Source organism: Heteronotia binoei, chromosome 21 (genome assembly GCF_032191835.1).
Source record: "Heteronotia binoei isolate CCM8104 ecotype False Entrance Well chromosome 21, APGP_CSIRO_Hbin_v1, whole genome shotgun sequence".
NCBI classification, from domain to species: Eukaryota; Metazoa; Chordata; class Lepidosauria; order Squamata; family Gekkonidae; genus Heteronotia; species Heteronotia binoei.
The window spans coordinates 164,226,566-164,252,830 of NC_083243.1; the positions used below are offsets into that span (position 1 = coordinate 164,226,566).

Consider the following 26,265-nt stretch of genomic DNA (forward strand, 5'->3'; position numbering starts at 1 on the left):
ATGTAAAATATGATTTGTAATACATCTCTCAACTGTACAGAAAGAAAGGTCGCCTCCTGTAACCCAGGAGAATTACCCAATAACGTGCTAGCATGGGAACTCAGTGTTGTATATAGTTGACCCAGCGGGCCCTGCTCTCCAGTCTTGTTAGCGCAGCCACCTCCCATGCTGTACTCAATAAACAGCTCGTTATCACTACCACCTCACCTCTTCAATGCATAAGAACACACTATATTATACTTTCTGTTTTTCATATCCAGAATCCCAAACATTCCCTTCTTTTGTCTAGTTTGCATCAGCTTGTTCACACATGACATTTACACAAATGTTTCAGTCTGTAATCATCCCCTCACACTCACCCCAGTGGAAGACAAGTCAAAGATGGGATAAATAGCCACCAGGTGAAATCTGGTGGCAAAGGCTACTCCTCCCGTGTATCTGGAGTCTGACTGCAGGGGATTGCAAATAAAGTGGATTGGCAATGTGAACCCACCAATCCGTTTCAGGCAGGTGCTTTAAAAAAAACCCCAAACCTTTGTAAATGGATGGCGCGCTGCAATGTGTGGACACTCCAATGTGCCCCCCACCTCGAGCAATATGCAGGTGCATCAGGGTGCCAGGTCTTTCTGTGCAGTACTACTCCAAATTGAACTGGAGAACTTAGCCCTGCCTCTGATGAACTTGGAACTGCACATCTGCTTGCAGACTTTCAATAAGCCTCAGGCTCTAGAATGCTGTAAATGATGTCTGAAACCACCAGCAGATGATGGGTCAGAAGAAAGCGGAGAATCAGCTGAACTACTTATTGATCATCTTTCTCATTCCTATGATTTTATGGTGAATTCACATTTTCCTCATATGGGTTTATGCCCTATAACTTTGGGTTGTAGTTTACCACTCCGTTCAGTTAACAGTGCCAACTTTCCTTCACTGCAAGAAGGTTCCTCTGCTAGAGTGGTAAGATAGAACTTCCTTTCCCATATTCTCTTTGTTTCAGTGTATAATCTAGTGGGTTCAATGCATTGAGGAGGCGAGGTTGTAGTGATAATCAGCTCTTTATTAGATACGGAATAGCATAGGGCTGCACTAAAAAGACTGGCGAACAGGGCCAATGCGGTCAACTATATACAACTCTGGGTTCCCGCGCAAGCACACTGGATCATTCAAACCAGCAGGGGACCCGTGGTTGAAGCAAGGTGGCAGGGCTTTGGATCCTGCTGCCCATTGTTCCCAAGTCCCCAAGCTCAGTCCTTCTGGCTCCAATGAGCCTGGCTGGAACACCCATATCAGTCTTCACTTTGGTCTGCATACATAACACAGTGAAAGAGCCTTCAAACACACTATGAATTATTCCTTTTGCATGAGTTCTTTGCATGTTCTTGCTTTTCCTTGGTCAGATGCTTGTGTGAGCTAACGCAACGTGACTAACTAACGAACAAACCAACGCACACACTTTCTCTCTACTAAATGATGTGAATGTCTCTTTAGAGAGCTGGTTTGGTGTAGTGGTTAAGAGTGTGGACTCTTATCTGGGAGAACCGGGTTTGATTCCCCACTCCTCCACTTGCACCTGCTATCATGGCCTTGGGTCCGCCATAGCTCTGGCAGAGGTTGTCCTTGAAAGGGCAGCTGCTGTGAGAGCCCTCTCCAGCCCCACCCACCTCACAGGGTGACTGTTGTGGGGGAGGAAGATAAAGGAGATTGTGAGCCGCTCTGAGACTCTTCGGAGTGGAGGGCGGGATATAAATCCAATATCATCATCATCATCATCTTTACATAAGTCAGCACGCCACACTAGATAGAAGCAACAGAAAGACAACCTTATATGTATAGTGTAGGTTTATTTAGATTCCCACTTAATCCTCAGGTATATTTATAAAGATGCATATCTTAACACAGAAGCATTTCCTGGAGAACTGGAGCTCTTTTGGATTTCTATTGAAAAATCCTAAACATCCTCTTTGCTTGGGATGTCATCTGTCAGTATGCTAACTTTAATGGGAAGAAGTAAATGGGAAGAAGTCAGTCATCTTCTATAAGATGAAAAAGATACTGGAAATGCAGAGATGAATAAAACCTTGATTTTTAAGCCACATATTGAGACTGAGAATTAGATGGGATTAATTACCTGAAAACCAAATAGACCCTTATAAATGACTAAATCATGGATTCCATATTTCATCTAAAATCTCCAGTGAGTGAAGCACCTTTTAGATATTATAGGCAATTTCAATCATAATGAAATCACCAAAGGGAAAAGAACTCAAAATTTAAATGACTGATTTAAATCAAGCTTTCCACATGCCCTTTAGGTGCTTCTTAAGCAAAGGGGCATTACTGTTACAACAGCTGTATGCTGAACTTGATTCAGAAAGCAGGAAAAAAACCTTTATGCTATTTATTTGTTTTAGCTATCTTTTTAAAAAGATTTCATTATTTCAGAAAATGGTAAATGATATATTATCTATGTTTGGGAGGAGCTGTGGCTCAGTGCTAGAGCATCTGCATGGTATCTCCAGTTAAAAGATCTGGCAGTAGGTGATGGGAAAGACCTCTGCCTGAGACCTTGGAGAGCTGCTGCTGTTTTGAGTAGACAATACTGACTATAACAGACCAAGGGTCAGATTCAGAATAAGGCAGTTTCATATATTAATAATTTTGTCTCCCATGTCAATTATACATGCAGAACAGAAACCTATGTTTATTCCGAAGCATGGATTTCAACTGTTATCTCTCTCTCTCCCCCTCCCACCCTTTGTACACTTGCCAGAACACTTAGAGAGACTGTAAATTGATTAATTAATTAGAATGATGAAGTCATGTAGGCTAGGTGGGATGTGCTGTGACTGCAAAAATAAAGTAGAGTAAGTGACCTCGAAACTAGAAGTAACTGGTCTGGATCAACCCATGCCAGCTGAGTGAAAAAAAACACACTAAGAAGTCAGCTTCACTGGAAAATTCACATACATGCTTATCTGGGGGACTATAAATGCACTTGGGAGAGGTAAGAGCCCTGAGATTCTGCTCTTATTGTCTCTTGAGATCATACAATAAAGAATTCAACAGTTTTGGAAGCTATTTGTAGTGTCTTTCTCCAACAATACTACTGTCTTGCAGACTATATTCTCAAAATGTAGGACTGAGCAGAGCGATGTTATCTTCTATAGGAAACAAAAGAGCTGCACTGTTTTCCAGTTCTGTAACCCTACTCCAGTTGCATTGCTTGTTGGCTGTCTTATGACATCTGATTGAATTGTTGTTTTATGTTTTTTTTAATCCACTGTCTCAGCAAGAAAAGTAGGCTATAAATGAAGTAATTAAACACTAACTGCAGTCATTGCAACACTGTTTCCTTTTGAATGGTGGTGCAAGATCATGCCATGGCCATGACAGCAACAGCAACAAGCAGAGTGAAAACAGATGGGGGCAGCATTCATTTGCCCCACATTTGCTCTGCTGCTAGACCAGCTCCTCCATGACACACCTGCATTGGTGACCCATCACAGCCTGCAACACTCCATTTAAGGCCCTTGAAAGTGCCTTTCCTTTATTTTTCCCAGCCATCCTGCAGCATTACAGCATCACAAAGAAAATGGGAAAAGCCCTTTGTAAGGTGGTAGTGATAAAGGCAGAGCTTAGCACTGTCATTCTGAAGGCAGTACTTTTGATCTATCCCACACCCATCACGGCTATGGAGAATATCCAGATGGACATTCCTCCTGAAGCCTCCCATAGTTTTCCACTAAACTGGAGGAAATGAGGTTTTTTTCCCCAAGAAAAGGGGGGAAACTGGAGTCAGGTGAGTCATGCATAAATGTACAGTGTCATATAGATACTCCTCCTTTACTGCAGTAGCTTCTTACTGACCGTGCAGAGAGAAATCCCCGTGTGGAAGCAGACACTGTGCTTTTCTTGTTCGAAAATCTGAATTTCTGATGGCCCAACCTGAGCTTATGGCTATTACACTTCCATATCATTGTTGTAATATTTAAAGGACTCCTAAGTGTTAACCAGTGTCAGGATTAGGGAAAGGCATGGAACACGAAAATGGTGGTTCCTGTTGGTTCATGGTTCATTTGATTGCCCAAACCAGTTCATGGTTCATTTGGTTCAGGAGGTGCAAAACTCACAGGAAGTCTTCAGCAGGCTCTCCTCCACCTGCCCTCTAAGTTTGGCAAAGGTTGGATTTGGAATGTCCAAGTCAGGGGTTGTTTTGTAGAAAAAAAGGTTCAGGAGCTCAGTAGCATATCTCATTTGCATATGCCCCAGGATCTGTGTGCAGCGGAGAGAGAACTCCCCACTACTTGCAGACCCTGGTTGGAGGCTCAGGAGCTGTACTCCTGTGAGTTTCTGCTGAATTCAAGCCCTGGTCCAAGTTATAGCCCCCCAAAGCAGGTGCCCCCAGGAAAGCTCAGCTTCAGCTCTGAGGACAACTATTCTCTCTTCATGCTGCAAAGTGGAAGCAGCAGAGTCAGGGTGTCTGCTCCCATAAAGCAGAATGGGAGCTCCGTTATTGGCTCCCAGAATTGCTAATCAAGCTATGGACAACTACTACAGGTGTTTCTAGAACTCCCAGAAGTCCACCCTCAGCATTCCTTAGGAATTGACTGAATCAGCACCAGGCTTTCTGGGAAAATAAACCTAAAAAATGAACCAAACAACTCACCAAGGGAAAAAAGGCAGTTTGTTTTCCAGTTTGGGCATGGTGTGAGCAAACAAATCACACCAGGCTTTCTGGGAAAATAAACCATGAATCAGCCCAATTTGTTGATCACTTCATGCCCATTTCTAGTCAGGATCACTCTTTTCTAATGTTCTGCAGAATACACTGGGAGTACACATTTTCATTAGCCTTGCAAATACAGATGGAAATATGTATTGTATCACATCACCCTGACCTTAATACTGCGATGTAAACTGGAGCGGCAACAGATGCTACATGCTACAATGTACATGGGCATTTGCATCCTGTGAGCACACAGGTTTCCTGACTCAAGAAGAGAAGCCACATGCATAAGCTCCTTGCACACGGGCATTTCTCTTACTTATTCAGAATGCAATAATTTTTCTTAATAATTATTTCCCTGTACCTCTACAGTGGCTGCTCTACCTACAGGTTTGAATGAGACTGTATAACCCATATGCTTTTCAATTTATACAGTAAATCACCACGCACATCTCAAGTATCTGGCTGCAGTACCTGCTAAGCTACTGATACATGACAAACCAACATTCCCACTGCCAATAAAAACTCCCGGATCTTCATCTCCAACAGACTAGACTGATTTGTACAACTATCCTCCTCAGCACATTATCCCTCCACTCTTTCTCAAGCCTGTTATCTTGTCGATAAATGACAACAATATCAGAAAATTCATCTTCAGCCACTACTCTACAAATGCAAATAGACAACATGCATTAGTACATATCTGCCCTTCCAGATTTCTGCTTGTGATATACCGTAATTCACCTTCACCACAGGCTGTACTGCTTTTGTGTAGTGTTTGATCGCAACTGCAAGCAACATAGTACATGAATATTTGACAGCACAATGTGATGGATCTGCCTAGGAGAAGAGTAAAGAGACCGACTAGGTGAGAATTAGGTCAAGGCCAGCTTGACATTTCTCTAATTCTGTGAACACACTGCTTCTGACAACCTTTGCCTACTCAGCAAATTCATCACTGCTATATTGTGCAAAGAACACCCTCACTATACTTCTGTTGAACTACAGGAGATGACCGGAGTTATCTCAAGGAGGGGAAGGGAAAGGTGATGGTGTATAATTTGCTCTAGCCTGTCTCGTAAGTAATTAAGGAAACCTGTCCCTTTCCAAAAAGGAAGTTACCATGCCCACAACTGACCTGCATCAACAGGATAAACTCACAAGCCACGGATGCAACTGTATAACATTAGTTGCTTAGCTTAGCAATAGTAGCCCATGAAATGTAAAATCAAAGGCTTCCTCACTGCCTCAAGATAGCCAGTATGAAGATTCATAAATCTAAATGGCAAATGCCATGATTTGTGATAACAGGGCAGCTAAGCCAATGGCAGCCAGAAGTCTCAGCTAACTTAAAATAAACATAGAAATATTCATTCTATACTAGAAGGCCAACATTTGTAATCACATTTTATCAGGGGTAGAAAAATACGTGGTGGAGCTCATTAGCATAATTCATTAGCATATGCCACCACCACCCAACCAAAAGCAACCTGATGCAAGAAAGGAGAGCCCCGGGCAAGCAAGGCCTGATTGGCCCAATCAGGTCACGATCACCTGGGGCTCTCCTGGGTCACCCCCCACCCGAGTCAAAAGGTTAGCAGGCTACCTGCCACCCAAAAATCGCATATGAAGTGGAAAAAGGATGGCATAGGCCTCTCCAGAGGTTAATGAGGGCTGCTGAGGACTGGCTGGCTGCCCACTCTTCTATGCAGCTGCACCTACTATTCAACGGACAAGGTAGGTGGGGAGGAGGAGGGGGAACCCACAGAAAGGTTCAGGAGCTGCACTCCTGTGAGCTCCTGCTGAATCTGAGGCCTGCATTTTATTGATTCTAAGGATTCATTCTTTTTATTATTATAAAACATTAGTTGCTTCTCTGTTTGAAGTACACCTAAGGCTTTGTACAATAAATTCCATCCCCCCTGCTACTGACATCGTCACCTACACATTAGTAAAGAGGCACTGTTTACTTACAGTTTTCTTTCTGTAAAGATAAAACCATCTGGGGCAGCCCCAGAAATCCCCTGACTGACTTTGGGTGCATTTCTATCCAACTTGGAGGAGGGATGCTTATGGAAAATACCTGCCCAAGAAAACACAAGTGCGTTGGAGAAATACCTCCCTCTTCTGATAATATATTACCTCACCACAGAGTTATTTCTTGGGATACAAAAATACCACAGATACAAACAATATTAGATATAATTGGTTTTATAATTTTCCCATAACCATTTATGAAAGTTTGGTAATTTTCTAAAGTCTTCTGTTCACAACACAGTTTGCCAGTATGAGGAGTGAGTTCAACTATTTAATACAAAAAAGCAGAAATCCAGCAAAATCACAGCATGACTAAAAACAAACTCATCATTGTCTGCATTTGGGACCTGCAATAAAGTACATTTAGTGGTCATTGATACTAGGTTCCAAACTAGAAAAAGGCCACAGAAAGAGGTATGGGAAAAGTGCTACATTACTTGCCAGCTTGAAAACTGTTGTCAGAATGTTCTCTGTAAGCAGGGGTTACTTTGTAGAAAAATAGGTGGTGGAGCTCATCCAGGGATTGTTATGCAGCTGCACATACTATTCAATGGACAAGGAGGTGGAACTCTCAGAAAAATTCAGAAGCTGCGCTCCTGTGAGCTCCCACTGAATCTGAGGCCTGTCTATAAGTAGTAATAAGATGAAACAATTGTAGATGAGCCCTTTGTCATAGCAAATGTTTCAGTTCACCTAAAGGATCTGCTGAAGATAATCATAGAAGCAAACAGAACTTAAGTAGAGGAAGAACAAGCCTGAAAGTATGATGGTTTGTGTTATACAGCAACACTCCTCAACACATAACACAAAAGACAGCCGATCTCTGCTGCAAACAATCTTAGACCAACATCAATGCCAGAGATTAGCCCAAACCGTAGAATCAATTATAATCAGAGGCCAAATTGATACAGAACCTGAGCACAAAATCCCACTGCTCAAAACAACTTGACAGCTAAATAACAATATAGCATAATGCCGCCAAATATGTTCACTTGAGCGATACTTACTCACATGATCATAGTCATGGGCAGGACCTAAGCTATTAGTAGTCTTTATAATGTACAAGAGAGGATGATGAAAAAAACTTACCCTAGAAATGCCAACAATTTGTTCATCTGGAAGCAAACTGATGCGCACAAAGCAGGACTCAAAGTTAACATCTTCCTTCTCCATGAGATCTTTTCCTTGCAGCAGGGTGACATGTAAGGTGTTAGAGTTTACATCATATTCCATATTGACTTCCACTTGTCCCACAGTGAATTCTTGACCAAAATTGTTCCCAATGGAGGAGATGGAACTGAGAGAGTCAGTTGAGATGGATTTTTTCAGGGGTCCATATGGTGCTAATTCAAGGTCTCTGTTCATCAGCTCCAAAGTGCCCAACTCGTTAATGTTTTCAAAGGTATCATCCATTTTCAAACTTGGCTTGCGAAGAGGAGATGTCCGTTCTCCAGCTTTTCGGAAGTTGTTCATACCTCTCTACAGGCCAGAAGAGAACAGCACAAGTGAGAGTTTACTGATAACTGCCTTTGAATGGTTTACTAGTGTGTATGTATAAATACTGTGTATGAGCCCAAAGCTTACACAACCAGCACTATGGAAATATAAACAAAGCAGAGTGAATGAAAAAATGTTTTTATGTTCCATAAAAGTTACCCATAACTTGATCAGCAAACTTCTTATGGGAAACTCTTTAGTTTGAATTTTTTTTTAAAACTATTTGCTATTATAATCCGATTCATCTTTTTTATGAATATACATTTTTAACAGAACTCAAAGCATATCAAATTCAGCCAAGTTCTGCTACATTGAAAAACTAAATAAACTCTTCATGCACATAACAAAGTAACTCTGGCTCATGAAAACTTCTGCCATAATTTGTTCATTTTTAAGGAGGCACAAAATTCTTAGTGGTCTTATGAGAGTTCTTTCAGGAAAAGAAGACTCCTGTCCCCTTCCCCAGTGCCCCGCTGGAGATGAATTGGGCACTGGAACTTCATGGGGTAAGCCAAACAAACCACAGGAGAAAGAAACCCAACCACTTAAGCAGATGGGTACTCAAAAATTTAATTTAACAATTATAACAAGCTACATACATTTATTCCACTCTATAACAGTTAAAATGTGAAAAATACTTAAAAAATAAAATACAATCATTGAATAGTACTATCAATATGTCAAAACTTCACTACAGACCAAAAGGATTGTATACATAAAAACAGCAGGCCAAACACGTTTCAGCTAAAAGTGCCTTCGTCAGAGGTTTATACTCAAAGAGAACATACTTGCATACCTTTTAAACATAAACCCATTTATACAAGGGGAGGGTAAGGCAGGTTTATAGTATTCCAAACTGAGGTTGACTTCTCATAAATAGACCTATTGTAAATTTTTGAGTCAACTCTCAAAAAGTGCAGTTTTTCTCAACAATTGTTCTGCCTTTAGCATTTCTGAGTGCATCCACTTCTGTCTGACATGAGGCATGGATTTCCCTTTGCTGTTTTATTCTGCCATCCATTATTTTACTGCTTTTTATTGTTTTTATTGGTTTTTGTTGTAAGCCACCCTGAGCCCATTTGTGGGATAGGGCAGGGAATGAATGAATGAATAATGTATTCACAAAAAGAGAAGTTCAATTTAGAATCACGCATGTGGTACAAGACTAAAATTGCTACTTTTTTAGAACTGTGTTTTTAAACATTACTTTCTGTTTTTGTCATTAATATATTTAACATTTTCAAGTGGCCTTCATGTCTTTCCTACTTTAAGATTTAGGCACCTGGCTTTATTTCTTTTCCTTCTGTTGTTCTACAAAATTCAGTTAATGGCTAACCCATCTGAATATTATTATTAAATCTAATAATTATTAGAGTAATAATAATATTCCCAGGAAAAAGTCCTGAATTTACATAGTACAGTGAACTGGGGGAAAGGGGACAAGCATGAACAGGACTCAGGTGATTTATAATGGAAGTGTCTCCAGAATATCAGCTTGAACTGAAAATTATAATGGAAGTGTCTCCAGAATATCAGCTTGAACTGAAAATAACCTGCGTGCAATTCTTTATTAACTCTGGATGAAATGAAGAACTGATACCCTGGATTTCTTGATGTTTATTAATCAGAAAGCTTGATCCTCCAAAATCATAAGAAAGTCTGCCATTGACTTCAACAGGTTTTATATAGTAAACAATAATGAACATGACAGTTTTTTACGCTAGTACTCTAGACTGTTTCTAACAAGGTGACTATAACTATGGCTTCAAGCCATTAAGTCCTCATCCTCTATTGGAATATATGAGCTCTGACTGAGAATCAATAACTCAATTTATGCAGCCTGGAGTTTTCCTGTGTTTGCTGGTGTTAATAGCCCTACTGAAGGCTTTAGAACTGCATCCAATTCTGTTCCCCAGCCCATCTTCTCCTGCCAGTGTTCTGTCTGTCTCTGGAGGGGCTACAGGAGTCAAAACATGCCAGTTATTCCTGTTTATGAGGCATATAGCCAGACTGTGGGGGAAAAGCTTAACGCTATATTCAGTTCAAAGGAAGTCTGAAACATGTTTATTTTTAATCAAGTATAGAATATTAAAACACAGTTTTATTTATTTATTTAGTAGGCTTATATTCTGCCCTTTCCCCTAATGGGCTCAGGGCGGATCACAACATAAACCGAACAACAATAAAAACCTATCATTTAAATTTAAAACTGCAATAAAATTAGTAAATCAAACAACAGAACAATAAAACAAATTGGTACATCAAATAGGAAGGGCGCATTTCACAGGATATAGCAGTTTTTGGCCCAAAACAAATGATGGTGATAATAAATAGGATAGCACCATAGTTTGTAACTGTAGTTAGACCAACCAGGCATGTAAACACTAAGCTGTTCATCCGTTACTACAGTTGGATATATATATATTAAATGGAATAATTATTAGAAGAATAAAATACATCTCATTTTTTACACCAAATTCAGCTAAGAGGTGATTCATTTGTTATGTACACTATCAGAGGACATCAAAGTTCATTTAATTTCCACACGTTTTTGTGATGGTTTTGATCTGCAGCAAATTTCACCAAGGTCATTAATTGCCAAGATTTATACCAACTTGTTTTGAAGAAGAAGTATTAACATTCTTCTATATTGATTTCCAAAAGATGTATACAATCTATCCACAGAAGATAAACAGGTTATACATGACTGAAGTCAATAGAAGGATTATCACCAGTTTCCAATGAAGTCCGTTAAGGGACTTTCCAGACTCTATTTTAAATATATCTTACAGCCAAGTATACCTCCTCACAAACATCAAATGAGGATCAAAATATCCACAAGGGTTGAAATATTTTTGCAAACCAAAAGTAATCCCCAGGGCGTGCAAATTTAAACTTTAAAAAGGGGGGAACAAAATAATATTAAAATCTTTATAACAACCAAAATCTTGAGAGATTATGATCTTGTAGCCTAGGCAACCACAGACAGCAATCACCATAGCCCCAGCAGAGCGAGAGGAGGGATGGAAAATATGAATTAAGCAAGAGGTGAGAGGCAGAGGGAGAATTGCTCCCTGCATGTCCGATTTAATGTTGAAATGTCTTTATATTCAATCCTGACACTGGTGTCGAGTATATAGCCTTTAAGAACCAGATAAATGACCTGAATCAGAATGACCAGTATCAGTCTTTGATATCAGGCAAATCTAATGCTTATCCTTCACTTTTTTCTCGACTGTAATATTTCATATTAATGACAATACAGCTACTGTAACTGATCATGGAGACCAAACTTCATGCTTCATGCCTTATGTGTCTGGAATCCAAACTGAACTAGAACTTCCATTGAAATCTGAGCCAGAACACCATATATATCCTCCACAATTACCAGTGACATAGCAATCATGGTACTTCAACATTCTTGTTGGACAACAAAACTGACTGCATTATCCATATAGAAAACGTGCTGTTTTCAAAGACTGAATCCTCTGATTTGGTCATTTTGCTGGGAACAGTAGATTAAATAATTATGACAAAAATGCTCTGGTTCAGGCGTTTGCAAGTCTCAGGAAGAAAGAGTCTGTACTTGTGAGGCATCCGCAAAAAAATGTTTCCATCTTTATGCCTTCCTCACAAATGCAGAATGTTCACATTGCATCAACCTGAAATGCAGATCCTAAACTCAAGAGAGAGCTCCTGGTCAAATGTGGCTATCACAGCAGGGATGATGGATTGATAGGTGGGTGGATGGATGGTAAGTAAAAAACTTATGGATGGTAACTTATGGATTTATCAACAACTTCACAGTCAACTGCTTTTTACCTTTTGCTTAATCTGAGAATATGTAGTCCCATACTTTTGCTCCAGGTATCTGTAGTCATAATTTGGAAATGGGGATGGTGCAGGGTAGCTGCCAGATTTCCACAGTTTCCACAGGTTTACTCCAATTATTCCCAGCAGAGCAACAGCACCAGTAATATAGATGCCTATTTCCCATCCAGGTGGACTCTTTATGACTGAAAGAAAACAGTCATATGAGAGAAGCATGTAACCAGACCTATCCCAATATAAACACATGTACAGCATATTTAAACCTCATAGAAACATTTCTGGACTACATAATGAATGGATTTCTATATGGTATCTTTCTAATATGAGTCGGTAATGCCAATTTGAGAAAGAAGTTAAAATACCTGGCATAGATTTTTATAAGAAAGACAGCAGTAACTTCAAAAAAAGGGAAATGCAGGTTTTTATTCTTATACTCAATGTATATTTTTGACACAAACTTTTGTTAAAAAAAATTATGTTACTCAGTTCCTGTTCCACATTAGGTGTTACTATGGGACTTTTTTGCATCTTTCACCTTGGATTTCCATGGCTTTCAGAATGCATCTATTTTTTATCTTGATGATTATCAATATATATTTCTTTTGTTTATGGTTTTGCAAAATAATCTTTCACATTTTGACAATCTACTTTGCACACAATGTGTTTCCATATTTATCCAAGTCATTCTTTTCACCAGTCTTTACAAAGCAATCATCTTTTCAACAAAGATTTATGGCCAAGATTTCAACTTCACGCTACATGAATTTTGTACCTGCACAGGAAACTGTTCCTGCTTACTAATGATAAACATCTCTGAAGTAAATACAATATAATCTATAGCTACAATGACTCACAAAAGGACAAAAATGACATGTGCTTGAACAAATTTTTTAAATATTTTTGTATACAGGGGAGGGGGAGGGTTCAGGATTTCTTCCTGTGACACTTTCCTGTGCAGTTAGGTTTACACGGCATTCTGTTCACTTTTCAGAGATACCAATTTGAAAATCCTTTAAATACCGGTTGGAAGAATATAGCCCTTTACTGGAAAATGGATGGCTCTATGACCCTCGCTATCTCTGCACACTTAGACGGGATGTATTCTTTAAAAAAAATCTTAGCAGTGGCCCCCAGGCAGCATTTTTTTTAAGAAAAGGATTTACTGAGAGCTGCCCACATCATTGATGCTGGTCTTCTCAGATGTAAGAGAACATTCCTCAATGGCTTTTAATTCAAGAGAGGCTAGAAGTTAACTAGGACATGTACCAACCCAGTGAGCCATGAGGAAAGGTCTGCATTAAGAGGGGGAGAGTGCATGAGCAGATACAGCTGACTTATACAGAGTCCGAATCCACACAAATTATGTCCTAAAAATTTCATCAGTGTTTCAAATTACTCACCACTGACTTGGTGTTCAGCAGTGTTACTGTCCATGGCTGCTATCCTGGGCTAGAGCGATGGCCTAAAAGAGTGAAAGAGAAAGAGTGACAAAACAGTGATAGTGAAATAATTGGATGGTGATGGGACAATGCTGGTCCCTGGTACACCAGGGACACAAGACCAACTCACAGGATCCTTCAAGACAACATGCTTGTATTCTGAGCTCATCAATAAAGATTAGCAATCCCTTACATCTGTTCCCACAAATGCAGAGACATTTCATTCCACATACACATTTTCAACATTTGTTTCAAAGATTTTGTTTTTTGCCACTTCATTTATTATTGCATTCATTTATTTGGATGCCCACTGGAGCTGATAAAGCCTCTTCCTCTATATTGTTCACTCCACATCTCAGGCTGCTGCTGATTGCCATGCTGCTGTAGCCAGGTGGCAGACAGGGGAGGGGAGAAGCAGCCAAGGCGGCAGAGGTGGAGGAAGGGACATTCCAAAGCAACACAATGCTTCAACAAGCAACAATATGATGCTTTTCCAATTTAGTTACATTACTCAGATAAGGTAAACAAAATGGGATTATTTTGGTTCTTCACTCATTTGGGAATACACACATATATCTACTCTCTCGTTAGCCCCAGGTAAAGTAGTGCCAACACGGTTCATGCTGATTCTCACACCACTGAAACCTCTCAGTACGGGGAACAAGGTTACAGGGAATAGAATCAGATCTGCAACATGGGAATGAGAATACTAGCTTTCCCTACTGGGCTCGTGTATGCCAGTTTTTATTTTTAAACAGAAAAAAGACAGGAAGACTTTTATGTATGTTTCTGTATATATATATATATATTTTCAACTTTATTTGTTAATGCTTTGATGGATGGAGCTGGGGCATGTCCTGGATCATCACTGATATGAGGGGCATCAGCTGCAAAAACCACACAGAGGGGCAATTGTGAATCATGTAAGTAAATTGAGAGTCTGCATTTAAAAACCTTTCCCCTGTAACTTGCAGCTTACTGCTGAGACGACAGAGGAAAGACATAGAAGTGCTCAGCTACTGTTTTGGGAATATCCCTATCTTTGGCACTGCATGACTCACCAGTGCAGGGTGTTTTGCGGAAATGCTTTATTGAAACTTGCTTCTCGGGTATGGTGTCTAGGATTAGAGGTCACTGATTGCTTAGAACAGTGCAAAAGCTCTACGATTGGGAGGAGGCCTGATTTATCTTTCATTTCTGAATCTGTTTTTTGGGCTTGTTGGAAAAGAATTACTACATCATTCCATTTCTTGGTTAAGGTGACTCTGTGAGGATTTGCCCAAGACTTTGTTGCTTAGCCCCCATCCTTCACAGCATTTGACGACTCCAGGCTTTCATCAAGAATTCCCATCAGAATTTCTCATCACCAGGCTATTCTAAAGACCAAGGACTCCCCGTCTCAGCTTCATACAGTTTCTTCTATAATGAAGTCTATTGGACAGAAGAGGATGGTTCACAATGAGAGCCAATGTGGCCTCATGTTTATCCAAGGCCTGGAAAGTCTGAGGTTCAAATTCCCACTCAGCCATGAACTTCACTGGGTAACACTGGGCCAGTTACTTTCACCCTAGTCTGCCTCACGGGGTTGTATGAAGAGGGGTGGGGAAAAGAGTCACAGAGAGAGAGAGAGAGAGACAGACAGACAGAGACAGAGACAGAGCTGCAAACTGCAAACTCATTTTTTGTCTCCTGAGAAGCAGGACAAAATAAAAGTTAAAAAAGAATACACGTATATTGTAGCAAACAAAAGACAGTGCATTATTTGGACAGAAAGTCTCTTATATTTACAAAATGATAGCTGCATATTTGGATAAAGTTAACCATGACATTGTAAGCAATGAACTCTTCCATAGTGTGTATTATGCATATACATTATAGCAATTTTTCATGGATGAAATTTGTCATGCTTCAACAATAAATGTACCATGTGCACAGCAATTATTCTCTAATGTAGCAGACTGTCTTACATAAAATCCAGGGCTTTTTTTTTAGCAGGAATGCACAAGAACACAGTTCTGGCTGGCTTGGCACCAGGAGGTGCGACCTAATATGCAAATGAATTCCTGTTGGGCTTTTTCAACAAAAAAAAGCCCTGATAAAATCTACATGCTGCACAATCTGTGTGAATGAAACCTAATCTTCAAAAGCATTTCATTGATTCAAAAAGAAAAAAAATGTCATTGGAGGAGGATTTTTTTCACTGCTCCCCCCAATTATTTAGCTTTTCCTCTGGAAAATTTTTTAAAAGTATTTGGTGGGAAAATGGTGGAAAATTTGGTGGGAAAATGTCCAGGAATTCGTATCTCTACACCATGGGTGTAAAACATGTGGCCCAGAGGCTGGTCTATCCCACGCAGGGGTCAGAGCTGGCCCATAAGTAACTTCCTTCTCCTGCTTCCTTTTCCAGGGCTGCTATTGCAGCCAAACTGTAGCTTGCTTTCCCCCTTGCTCCCTCAGTGGCTCATTGCTTCATGTTTCCCGCTTCCTGCCACCCCCCTCCCCACCCCGCCCAAGAGCTCCATGGCTGCTTTCTGCTTTGTGTGGGAAAAATACAAAGACAAGCCCTCCCCCTCTCACACACACACACACTGAGCTTCTGCTTCCTTCTCTGGGGCTGTTCCTCCTCTTTTGGTGAGGAAGGGAGGGGGAGGAAAGAGAGAGAAAACAAAGTTGGAGTCCCACGGCAGATTAAGACCAACATTTTATTCCAGGTATAAACTTTTGTGTGAAAGCACACTTTTCTTCAGATGGAGGGAGGGTGGATGGATTCTTCTGATAAGCACAATGTACATTGGGGAAATTATTTTGGCTTATTCTGAAAAGTTGTTGTAAAAATATTGAATTTATCTGTTCTTATCTGGGTTTATTTTATTTCAAAAAAGACTCTGATTAGGAATTAGAACACAAAGATTGGTCCTTATATCTTGGAAAGTAGAGTGATTTCAGATAATAATAGCACACATTGGTAATGAGACAGGAAAACTAGGTCTCAGTTCAGTCCAGGATGATGAGCTTCATTATCAATTGCAATTCAGCAGTCTCTCTTTCAAACCTCCCAAATTCCTTTGTAAGAGCACTGCTACTCCTAAGTCAGCAACTGAATTTGTCGTTTCTAGTGTCAGACATATATCCATTTATTCTTTGTATCCTCCTGGATGGAATTGAGACACCTACTACCCCTCTGTATATCACACCTAATCCAGTCAAGCCTGCTATTGTCATTTTTTTATTTTATTCATCTGCTACTGCCATTTGACATCTGAAATCCCCTTTATAAAGTTTACATCTCCGGTACCTCATGTTACAATTTATGGAATGCATGGCCTGGCCAAACGAAGTGACATTTATGTCAGATCCAGCCCTAGTAACAAATGAGTTCAACACATCTGCTCTACACAGACCCAAAGAAATGAACAACTCTTGTGCCTCCTCAAAGTTATCACAAATATGGATAATCAGTTAATTCTTGTTTCTTAATTTTCTTTTCCAAGACATAAACTTGGAATTGGAACATCTTCCAAAGAAGAGTTGGATTTATATCCCACCCTTCAATCAAGAGTCTGAGAGCACTTATATTCTCCTTTCTCTCCCCACAACAGACGCCCTGTGAGGTAGGTGGGGTTGAGAGAGCTCTTTTGAGAACTTATAATATAGTGGGTTCTATGCATCGACAAGACAAGGTAGTGGTAATAAACAGCTCTTTATTAAGTACAGCAGCATGGTAGGTGGCTGCCTAACAAGACTGGGGAACGGGGCCCACTGGGCCAACTATATATAACAATGGGTTCCCACACTAGCACGTTATTGGGTCATTCAAACCAGCAGGGGACCTGTGATTGGAGCAGGGCAGTTTGGATTTGGATCCTACTGCCCATTGTTCCCAAGTCCCCAAGCTCAGTCCTTCAGGCTCCAATGAGCCAGGCAGGAACATCATTGATACAGCATTAACTCTTATATAAAACAGAACTACTCTTGAGAGACCAGTTCTTTCAAGAACTGTGACTGACCCAAGGTCACATCAGCTGGCTGCATGTGGAAGAGTGGGGAATCAAACCTGGTTCTCCAGATTAGAGTCTACCACTCTTAACCACTACACCAAAGTGGCTAAATAGAAGGTGCATAATCCAGCTAGAATTAAACATTTTTAAATCCCAAGGATGGAAGCATGTGCTAAAACCTCTCCAATTAAAATTAAAGTGATTTCAAAATGATTACATTTAGTGAACTGCATCAAATGCAACCGTATTTCTTCTATTATATTACCCAAACACCTACCTTTCAGGAACAAGCAAAAAAAAAAAAATCAGTATTGAACTAGTTTTCAAATGCTCCAGAACTCTTCCTGGGACTCAACATTCAGCACAAAACTGGTACAGCAGAGAGAGACAAGATATTTCAGGGCATAGTGAGAAAGCAAGTGTGATGTTTTGCAGTCATAAAACATCAATGTTTGGGGTTTTTAAAAATCTTTTCTGTTGTGAAGACGTTCCTAAAATCACTAGTATTCCATGAGATACATTGTACACGAAGGATGAATGAAGAACATGAATAAATATTCCACATCATGTGTTACAGTTTTTCCTGGCCAGGTCTATCTTTATGCCTTAATGGCGTGAAACAAACCTATTTTCTTGGATCTGTTCCTACAGAATCCTCCTGAGATTTTCATGAGGACTGACAAGAGACCAAGCAGCATTAGAAGAATGAAAGAGAAACAGTAAAGTTCTGGAAGCAAAAATAAAGTGACCTCATCTTAAAAGGCTGTTTTACTTATAAATTCTGTATTATATGCAAATAAGCACACTGGTTTCAAATGAATCATGGGAACCACAGGTAAGGAAGTCAAGACACCTGAGGGGCAGTTAGTGATATGCCTTTGCCCACAACTTTTGAAATATTAGCTGCAAAATGAACACATATCTATATTTAGAAATCATAACTTGTCTATATTTTTGTCACTGAACATTTCATTCCCCAATGTTTTCATACATTCAAATGACATTACACACCAGGATCCTGTTAGTAAGATGGAAAACGCAGAGCCAGCCAGAGATATTACAGAGCTGACAAGTGAATTCTACAACACAGACACATCAGCAACCTGCTCTGCATAATGAGAATGAAGAGGCTGTGTCTATCGTGCAGGTGCAGTGGAAGGGCACACCGCTCAGACATTGTGAATGTTTAGGCTGGGAGATTTTCAGAGCAGCAACTACGTATTCGCAGCCTACACACCCGGGTGCAACTTCAGAGAATCTTCTGCTAGGCTACTGTGTTCATGACAGCAAACCTCCCCAGTGGATTAATTTTGGTCTTTGGAGAACAGGATAATATAATATGCACTAATGGGAGGAAACACATTTCCCAAGTAAGCAGCATTTTTAGAATTAAGTTTTATGCCTCTGGTTTTAATAAACTGTAATCTGAGCTTCTGGAAGAAAAATATACACTAGTTAGAGGACACTTTTAGCATGGCAGATCTCTTCTTACATAATTCGCAGTCAATCATCCCCCTCCCCGCCCATAGGAAACTTGATTTTAACACCTCTTTAGATTGGGCTCCTTTCCCCCACTGATTCAAATTCTATAACAGTTTTGTTCTTTTACATGCTGTTATTATTTTCCCATCTCTTGTCTCATTTTCTGTGTACAAATGGTTCTGTTTTGGGTAATAGACATCCTGATCCTTTAACACTGCATTGACAGAGGTCACTGCAAAACAGATGGATTATGCCACAACTAGGAAATAGATATCTACAATGAAAACTGCTTATTATTGTTATAGCCTGAAAGAAAGTTCTCCCATTGTATACAAATTCTGCTATGTTCAGCTATGAATTTATTTCAGTGCAGTATGTAATTATAGGCAGAGGGGACACTGTAAAAATCACAGGGAGATTAAGTGTAGGGGAAATTTCTACCCATGACTACTTCAGGGAGAGAACACAGTCATCCTTCACCAGGATTTGAGGGAGGGATGCAGGCTCACAGAGTGTGTGGCAACAGGCGCTCAGCCCAGTTCTTCATACAGCACCTCACACAAGGAAGGAACAGAGAGTTCTTCCTTCCACCACCCTTAAGAATTTTTAGGGGAAAGACTGAAGGTCAGAGATAGCAACCCAAAGGGCATACTGTAATGGACTCCAATTTTAAAATTGGGGGGGGGGGGGATGCAAAGGGGAAAGGAGGCTGAAGTGATTGGGGGGGGGGGGTTGTGCAGCTCTATGTTGGCTGAGCACAGCCCTCAGACAATGCTACAAACTCCTCATCCCTACACAGAGCTAGTCATCACTTGCTATCATCTTCCATTGCCAGGAATACCCACCATGTTGTAACCTGCCCTGAGCCTGTCTCAGTGAGATGGGCAGGATAGAAATCTCAGAAATCAGGGTGGATAAAAATCAATGTTTTTAAAAAAATAAAAAGAAATCAGATTTGTTAAATTTAATTTGATTTTTTTCCACATCAGATTTTTTAAATTTAAATTGGATTTTTTATTTAAATCAGGTTTTTTAAATAAAATGCTTTTTGAGGAAAAATATTATCATCCAAAGGTTATTTCATTGTGAAATAAGGATTAGTTTTTAATTCTGACGCATAAAGCTGTATATTCCAGCAATGTTTAAATTATTTGGTACTACATTCTATTAATCCATTCACAATGTCATGCTCTTCCAGAGGTTTCTGTAAGATTACTGGGCACTTTCTCTGTCTACAAGATATTTTCACAGAACACACGATGCTTGGTTTTGAAGTTCTCAAAATTGTAATTTGTGTCTGCAGAGATCACATGCCTCTTCTACACAGCAAAAATGTTTTAAAATGAACAGAGTTGAGAAAAAGACCTTAATCTCATTGTTCTACAAACCTATCTATGTACACAGAATCAACCCTTTAAGTGCTAAGTTTCAAAAAGTTCAATTAATAGAAAAAGACTGCTTGGAGTGGAATAGATCTGCACAAGAAGAAACTTCTTGTATGAGATGTGAGGAGGGAGCGGCAAGCAGTAAAAATGAAAATGAAACTTTTGAGCAGAATACTCCACAAGACTTTGGATCTTTTGTGTGTATAACCTGAGGTTTATCACATTATTCTTTCCCTGGAAAAAACCTATAATGGCAGCAGGCCGTAAAAGAGACCCAGTTTGGGAATATTTTAATGAAGTTCTTCCACCTATTGGTAAGGCAGGCATGCGAGCAAAATACAAACACTGCAACAAAGAAATGCAAGGCCTGGTGGCCCGAATGAGGCAACATCATGAGAAATGCTATGATGAAGATGACAACAGAAAAATGTTTGAACAGGCAGGATCTTCAGGTTGGTAAACATTTTTATTTAATCATATTTCTTAAAGAGTGCCTTGAATTGTCATGTTTGAGCAAAATTATATTTCTTATTATTACTGCATGTTACTGTCATTATGATACAGTTATGAAGAAAAACAAATATTCCTTTTTGGGCAGTGCTGAATGGCACTGAATTAGGGTTGCCAAGTCCAATTCAAGAAATATCTGGGGACTTTGGGGGTGGAGCCAGGAGTCTTTGGGGGTGCAGCCAGGAGACATTGGGGGCGGAGCCGAGAGAAAGGGTGTGACAAGCATAATTGAACTTCAAGGGAGTTCTGGCCATCACATTTAAAGGGACTGCACAAATTTTTAAACCCCTTCCTTCCATAGGAAATAATGAAGGATAGGGGCACCTTCTTTTGGGGCTCATAGAATTGGACCCCCTGGTCCAATCTTTTTGAAACTTGGGAGGTATTTTGGGGAGAGGCACTAGATGCTATACTGAAAATTTGGTGCCTCTATCTCAAAAAACAGCCCCCCCCCAGAGCCCCCGATACCCGCGGATCAATTCCCCATCATTCTGTATGGGAATCATTCATAGAGGTGCATGATGGCTCTGTGGGCGGGGCCTCCCCCGCCGGCCAACTGGCTGGGGGAGGGGGGAAGCCTGTAAAACCGGGGGATCTCCCTCTGGGACCTGGGGATTGGGAAGCCTACACTGAATACAATAAGCAGAAATTGTATAAATAATAAAATAACAGCATTGTTGGGTTTTTTGTTCAGGGGAATTCATCATCAACACTAAGGATTCTGGAAATTATCCACGTTCAAGATCACCATCCTCCTGTTCTACAGTTCCAGAGTTATCTATCCATGATAGCGTTTCAGTTGCACCATATACATTATCATCAGACACCCGCAGTATATCACCTAAAAGAAAGAAAAAAACCTTCCCTCTTGGAACCACCATAGATAGGTTGGTTAACTGATGAAAAAATGCCCAGTTTATTTATACAACAAACTCTTATTTCCGTCTGACTGAGAACCCACACTTCATTAATATGGTTCAATCACCAAGACCAGGATATAGTCCACCCAGCAAAGCAGATGTTGCAGGGAAACTGCTAGATAAAGTGTATGATACAGAAATGGAGCAATGTGCAACAGCTCTGGAGGGTAAAATTGTGAACCTAAGTCTTGATGGGTGGAGTAATATCCACAATGATCCAGTTGTATGTGCTTGTATAAGACTCAGAGCACAATCCGAAGGGGGTGGGAGTGGAAAGTGTTTTGGGAGGAGACACTCCACCACGTTGGCGCAAGTTCAGCTCCACCATGGCAGAGGGGACTTACGTCGGCATGGGGCTGCTGTAGCGCCACCCCGCCCGAGAGCAGTGGTGCCTGAGGGCTGTGCCCGAGCAGTGGCGGAAGTGCGGTGGAGCAAGGTGCTTCAGTGCAAGAAGGGGAGGAGTCAGGGGCGTGGCCAGGCTTAGGCAGCTCCCTCAGGAGTTCAGGCCATGACACGCCCCCCCGAGGTGTAAAATTACATCTGCGAAAACAGTGGCGTATCCTATAGGCACTCATTGAAACTGAAAATGAAGGTTGCCTCCACTGCCGCGGGAGCTCACAAATCCCTTAGGGAGCAGTGTAATTGCCTCACCAATTCCCTCGCGCCCCGGGTTGATGAGCCCCCTTTCCCAGCAGCAAATCGCCATCCCCCCTCCTAGAAATACTTCCACTCACACAACTCAGTTGTTAGGGACAGCTGTGCCTGGTGAGGGGCTCTGCTAGGGAGCTCCCTGCCATGCGGACTTAGAGCAAGGGACAAGCATGTTGGTGACAGGCTCTTCACTGCAGGACTGCTTTGACAGTATCTTTTGACTTGCAAGGGGGAGAGTGAGGTCTCTCCCCTGGGCTAACTGCTCTTGTTTCCAGGGCTCCACAGGTTTCCTGCTCCCGGAGGCTCAGCGTGCAAGGACTGTCACCCATGGCTGGGAAAGTGCAACTGTGCACCCCCACTGTCCTCCCCCTCCCCTCACTCAAGACCAGCGTGCAAGGACTGTCGCCCATGGCTGGGAAAGTGCAACTGTGCACCCCCACTGTCCTCCCCCTCCCCTCACTCCAGCACTTGAACCAGGCATTGGGTTCAGGTAGGGGACATTTGCTGGCCCCGCTCCCCTTCCTTGGTCTCTATTCCTGGCAGAGCAGGGGGGGGGTCTGGCAGCTGTCCCGATGCGGGGAGGTGGGTCATAGACTGTCCCTTTAAGAGAGTGCCCAGCTGAAATGCAGCCTGCTCCTCCAGCTGCCACCCCTGCAGGTGCTCTTTATCTCTGTCTCTGCTTTGGAGGTAGGAATCCAAGACAGAGGTTTCCGTGTGTGCTTCCCCACCCCCCCCCTCCACTCCCTCAGCTGTTCCTGCCCACCACTCTGAATGGAGCCCCGCCCAGCGAGACTGCCCAATGTGCACCAGGGAAACTGTTGCACTCTGTTCCGGAGCTGTGCCCTCTGTTGTCTCTCCTGCTTGGCATCTGCTTCATGTTCCCTGGGCACCTCCCCACCACCACTCCGTCAGTGGCCTCTCCAAGGGAATGCCTGGGTGGGTAGGCACACTTGGTTCTTGGGGATGCGTGGGGAGAGGGCTTTGAGCAGCCTCACTGCCCCTGCATGGCTGGACAGGGAAGGGGGGTTGTCTCCCCTCAGCCTGGCTGGGCTGACAGCCTACCTGACCCCACAGGGCAGTTATGCTCAGGACACAAAGGGGGGGGGGGCTGATGAAGTGAGTGCATGCCCAGCGGCTCGCGCTCTGAATTCTGTGGCCCCTGGGGGAGGTGTTCCGTACACATGGCAGGGGGCATCAGGGCAACATGGGGGGGGTCTCGGGGGGGGGGTCTGTTGGACTTGGTGATCTGCTCACTCCCAGACACACATTCCAGCTGCTGTCTATGGCAGCAAACTCCTGCACTTTGTGCTTCCTGTATGTATATATATGCCTCTGCCCGTCTGCCTGCCATTGGCAGTGTCTCTGACAGTGGGAGGGTGTGAGGGGATTGACAGCCTCTCAGATGCAGGCTTTCCACCCCCTCTCCCAGTCACATGCAACGGGCTGGCCAATCCCGTGGTCCCGCACGACCCTGTCCTTTCCCCACCCCCGCCTTGGCAGCGGACCAATGGCGTGACATGGGTGGAATCACCATGGTGATGGCTTCTCTCTCGCTTGTCTGCCCGCACTCCCCCTCCCTGCCTGGTGTAACATCTCCCCTTTGGGAGCCGACTGCGGCCGTCTATGCTAGTTCTATGCTCAAGCGCAGCTACACGGCGGTTCTCAGGACTGGGCTGTAATATCGTTGATATTGCTAAATACTTCCATAACAATTATTTTGCTGCTGCAGCTCTGAAAATAATGGGTGGAACTAAGCTATCGCTCTCACAAGATGTTAGATGGAACTCTGTGGTGGACTGTTTAGAGCAGTATATCAAGAACTGGCCTATTCTGATGACAATTTGTGAACAAAATTGAGATAAAGTAGATGGCACTGTCACGAGTGTGATTCCCCACTCCTCCACTTGCAGCTGCTGGCATGGCGTTGGGTCAGCCATAACTCTGGCATTGGTTGGCCTTGAAAGGCAGCTGCTGTGAGAGCCCTCTCAGCCCCACCCACCTCAAAGGGTGTCTGTTGTGGGGGAGGAAGATAAAGGAGATTGTGAGCCACTCTGAGTGGAGGGCGGAATATAAATCCAATGTCATTGTCGTCTTCTTCTTGTAAGACCACTGGCTTCAAAGGATTTAGAAGGGTGTAACTGTGCTCAGGACTCCACTTTTTAAGCACAAAAATGCTGGGAGAAATAATCAGGAAATAAATCTGAGAAACTACCACAACCTAAAGGAACTTTTAGCCATATTTTTTTCATCAAATCTGACTGTTTATCGTAGGTATACTCTGTCATGTACATGTCAGTTGACAAATGTACACACTTCCCTTTTGCCCAATGGTAGTTGGGCATTGTCCAGTTTTGGCTGGGTGCTCACAGGACATAAAGGGAAAGAATGGTCAGGAGTCAGACATGGCAGAAAGCAAGCTGCAGAATACTGGACAACTCCAGAAAGTGCTAGAGACATATTGAGTTTTTAAATGCTTTGGAAGCATTTGAGTGGGGCAGGTCTTCCAGACCTCCTACTACATACTTTGGGGATGTGAGCTGTTGGCACTGCGGTTTAGGTCCAGAAGTAGCAGCTTTCTCATTTGAAGCAATTTCTTCAGATTTCCTGCTTAGGAAGCAGTCATTCTATTTTTCAGTTTATTTTAAACATTTTATCCCATCTTTCCCCCTAATCAGGGTCCACAAGGCAGCAATCAAAAAATACTAAAACATTCGAACAATTTAAAACCAATAATAATTCAATTAAAACGCATGAACAAGCAACATGAAGAGGGTTGTTTTGGTTCTGTTTTGGGTAATGTCAACTGCCAGTAACTGTTATTGGGAATAGAAAAGCAGGGGGGGAACCAAAGATGAAAAGAATTATGCTGAAGAACTTACAGAATAACACAAAGCAACTAAGATGTAAGAGTCCTAGACATCCAGTGCTGCGCTTCATTTAACAGAAAGACATTTTTTTGAAGAACAGCTTACCTACAATTACATTCATGATTCTCAGCTTCAGGAGGGAGTTCTTGGTGAATCCAAATATGGTTAAAGTAGACATTCTGCACATATATCAGCATCCCAGGAATGATTTCTTGAGCATCACTCTTATACACATTTATTTGGAATTTATATGTCTAATGTAAATAAAATAAATAAATAAATATGTTTAAATATTTCTAACATAGGGGCTCCCATTGTAGGTCTCTGGGCAGCACAACTCCCTTTGTCCTTGGTATTTTTAGAAAGTGGGGAGGTCAGTGGGACTCTTGCCCACCAGGCTGTGCAGATTCAAAAAACACTGCTTCAGCGGCAGCTGCCTCCACAGCACACGGATCTTCCTTGCATGACTGAAAGTAAGCTGTGTGCATGCAACGAAATACCTTAAAACAATTTGTTCATTTTAAAAAGTATCCTGTTCAGTGGAATTTCTGCCTAAAATGCTGAAGAGTTACTTTTATAGTTACCCATAGTCTCACTCCCTGATGTTTTATGAGTGGCTCCACCTCTTGTGGCAGCCATTCTTTATCGTGGCACTACCTCTCTTGGTAGCCGTTTTTGGTTGTGCCCACCATCCTGTATCAGAATTCCAAAGGTACCCTCAGGTTTAAATAGGCTGGGGGGCCCTCTAAAACATACTAACAACATTAATTCTAGAGTAGCATAAAAATTAAATACATATCTCACTTTGCCATGAGTTGATGATGAAGCCAGGCGTTCAAATTATTTTATGATGCATCACTACAATATCAGAGTCAGTTCCCAAAGCTATCCTTGTTATTAAATAACACTATGCTGGACAAAC

The 26,265-nt window shown here is 41.7% G+C and overlaps 1 protein-coding gene across 2 annotated transcripts in view; it reads right to left on the minus strand.

Moving 5' to 3' along the window:
* Positions 1–26,265, minus strand: part of SYT12 (synaptotagmin 12) — a 74,228-nt gene that overhangs the window by 42,054 nt on the left and 5,909 nt on the right. Inside the window, exons 2-4 of one of the 2 annotated variants that reach the window (XM_060262906.1) lie at positions 13,492–13,553; positions 12,083–12,276; positions 7,853–8,242 (exon numbers count right to left, since the gene is read on the minus strand). In XM_060262906.1, coding sequence (XP_060118889.1) covers positions 7,853–8,242; positions 12,083–12,276; positions 13,492–13,525 — 618 coding nt within the window. In that variant the 5' untranslated portion in view covers positions 13,526–13,553. The remainder of the gene's footprint in view (positions 1–7,852; positions 8,243–12,082; positions 12,277–13,491; positions 13,554–26,265) is intronic. The other variant, XM_060262907.1, reaches the window with a different exon arrangement.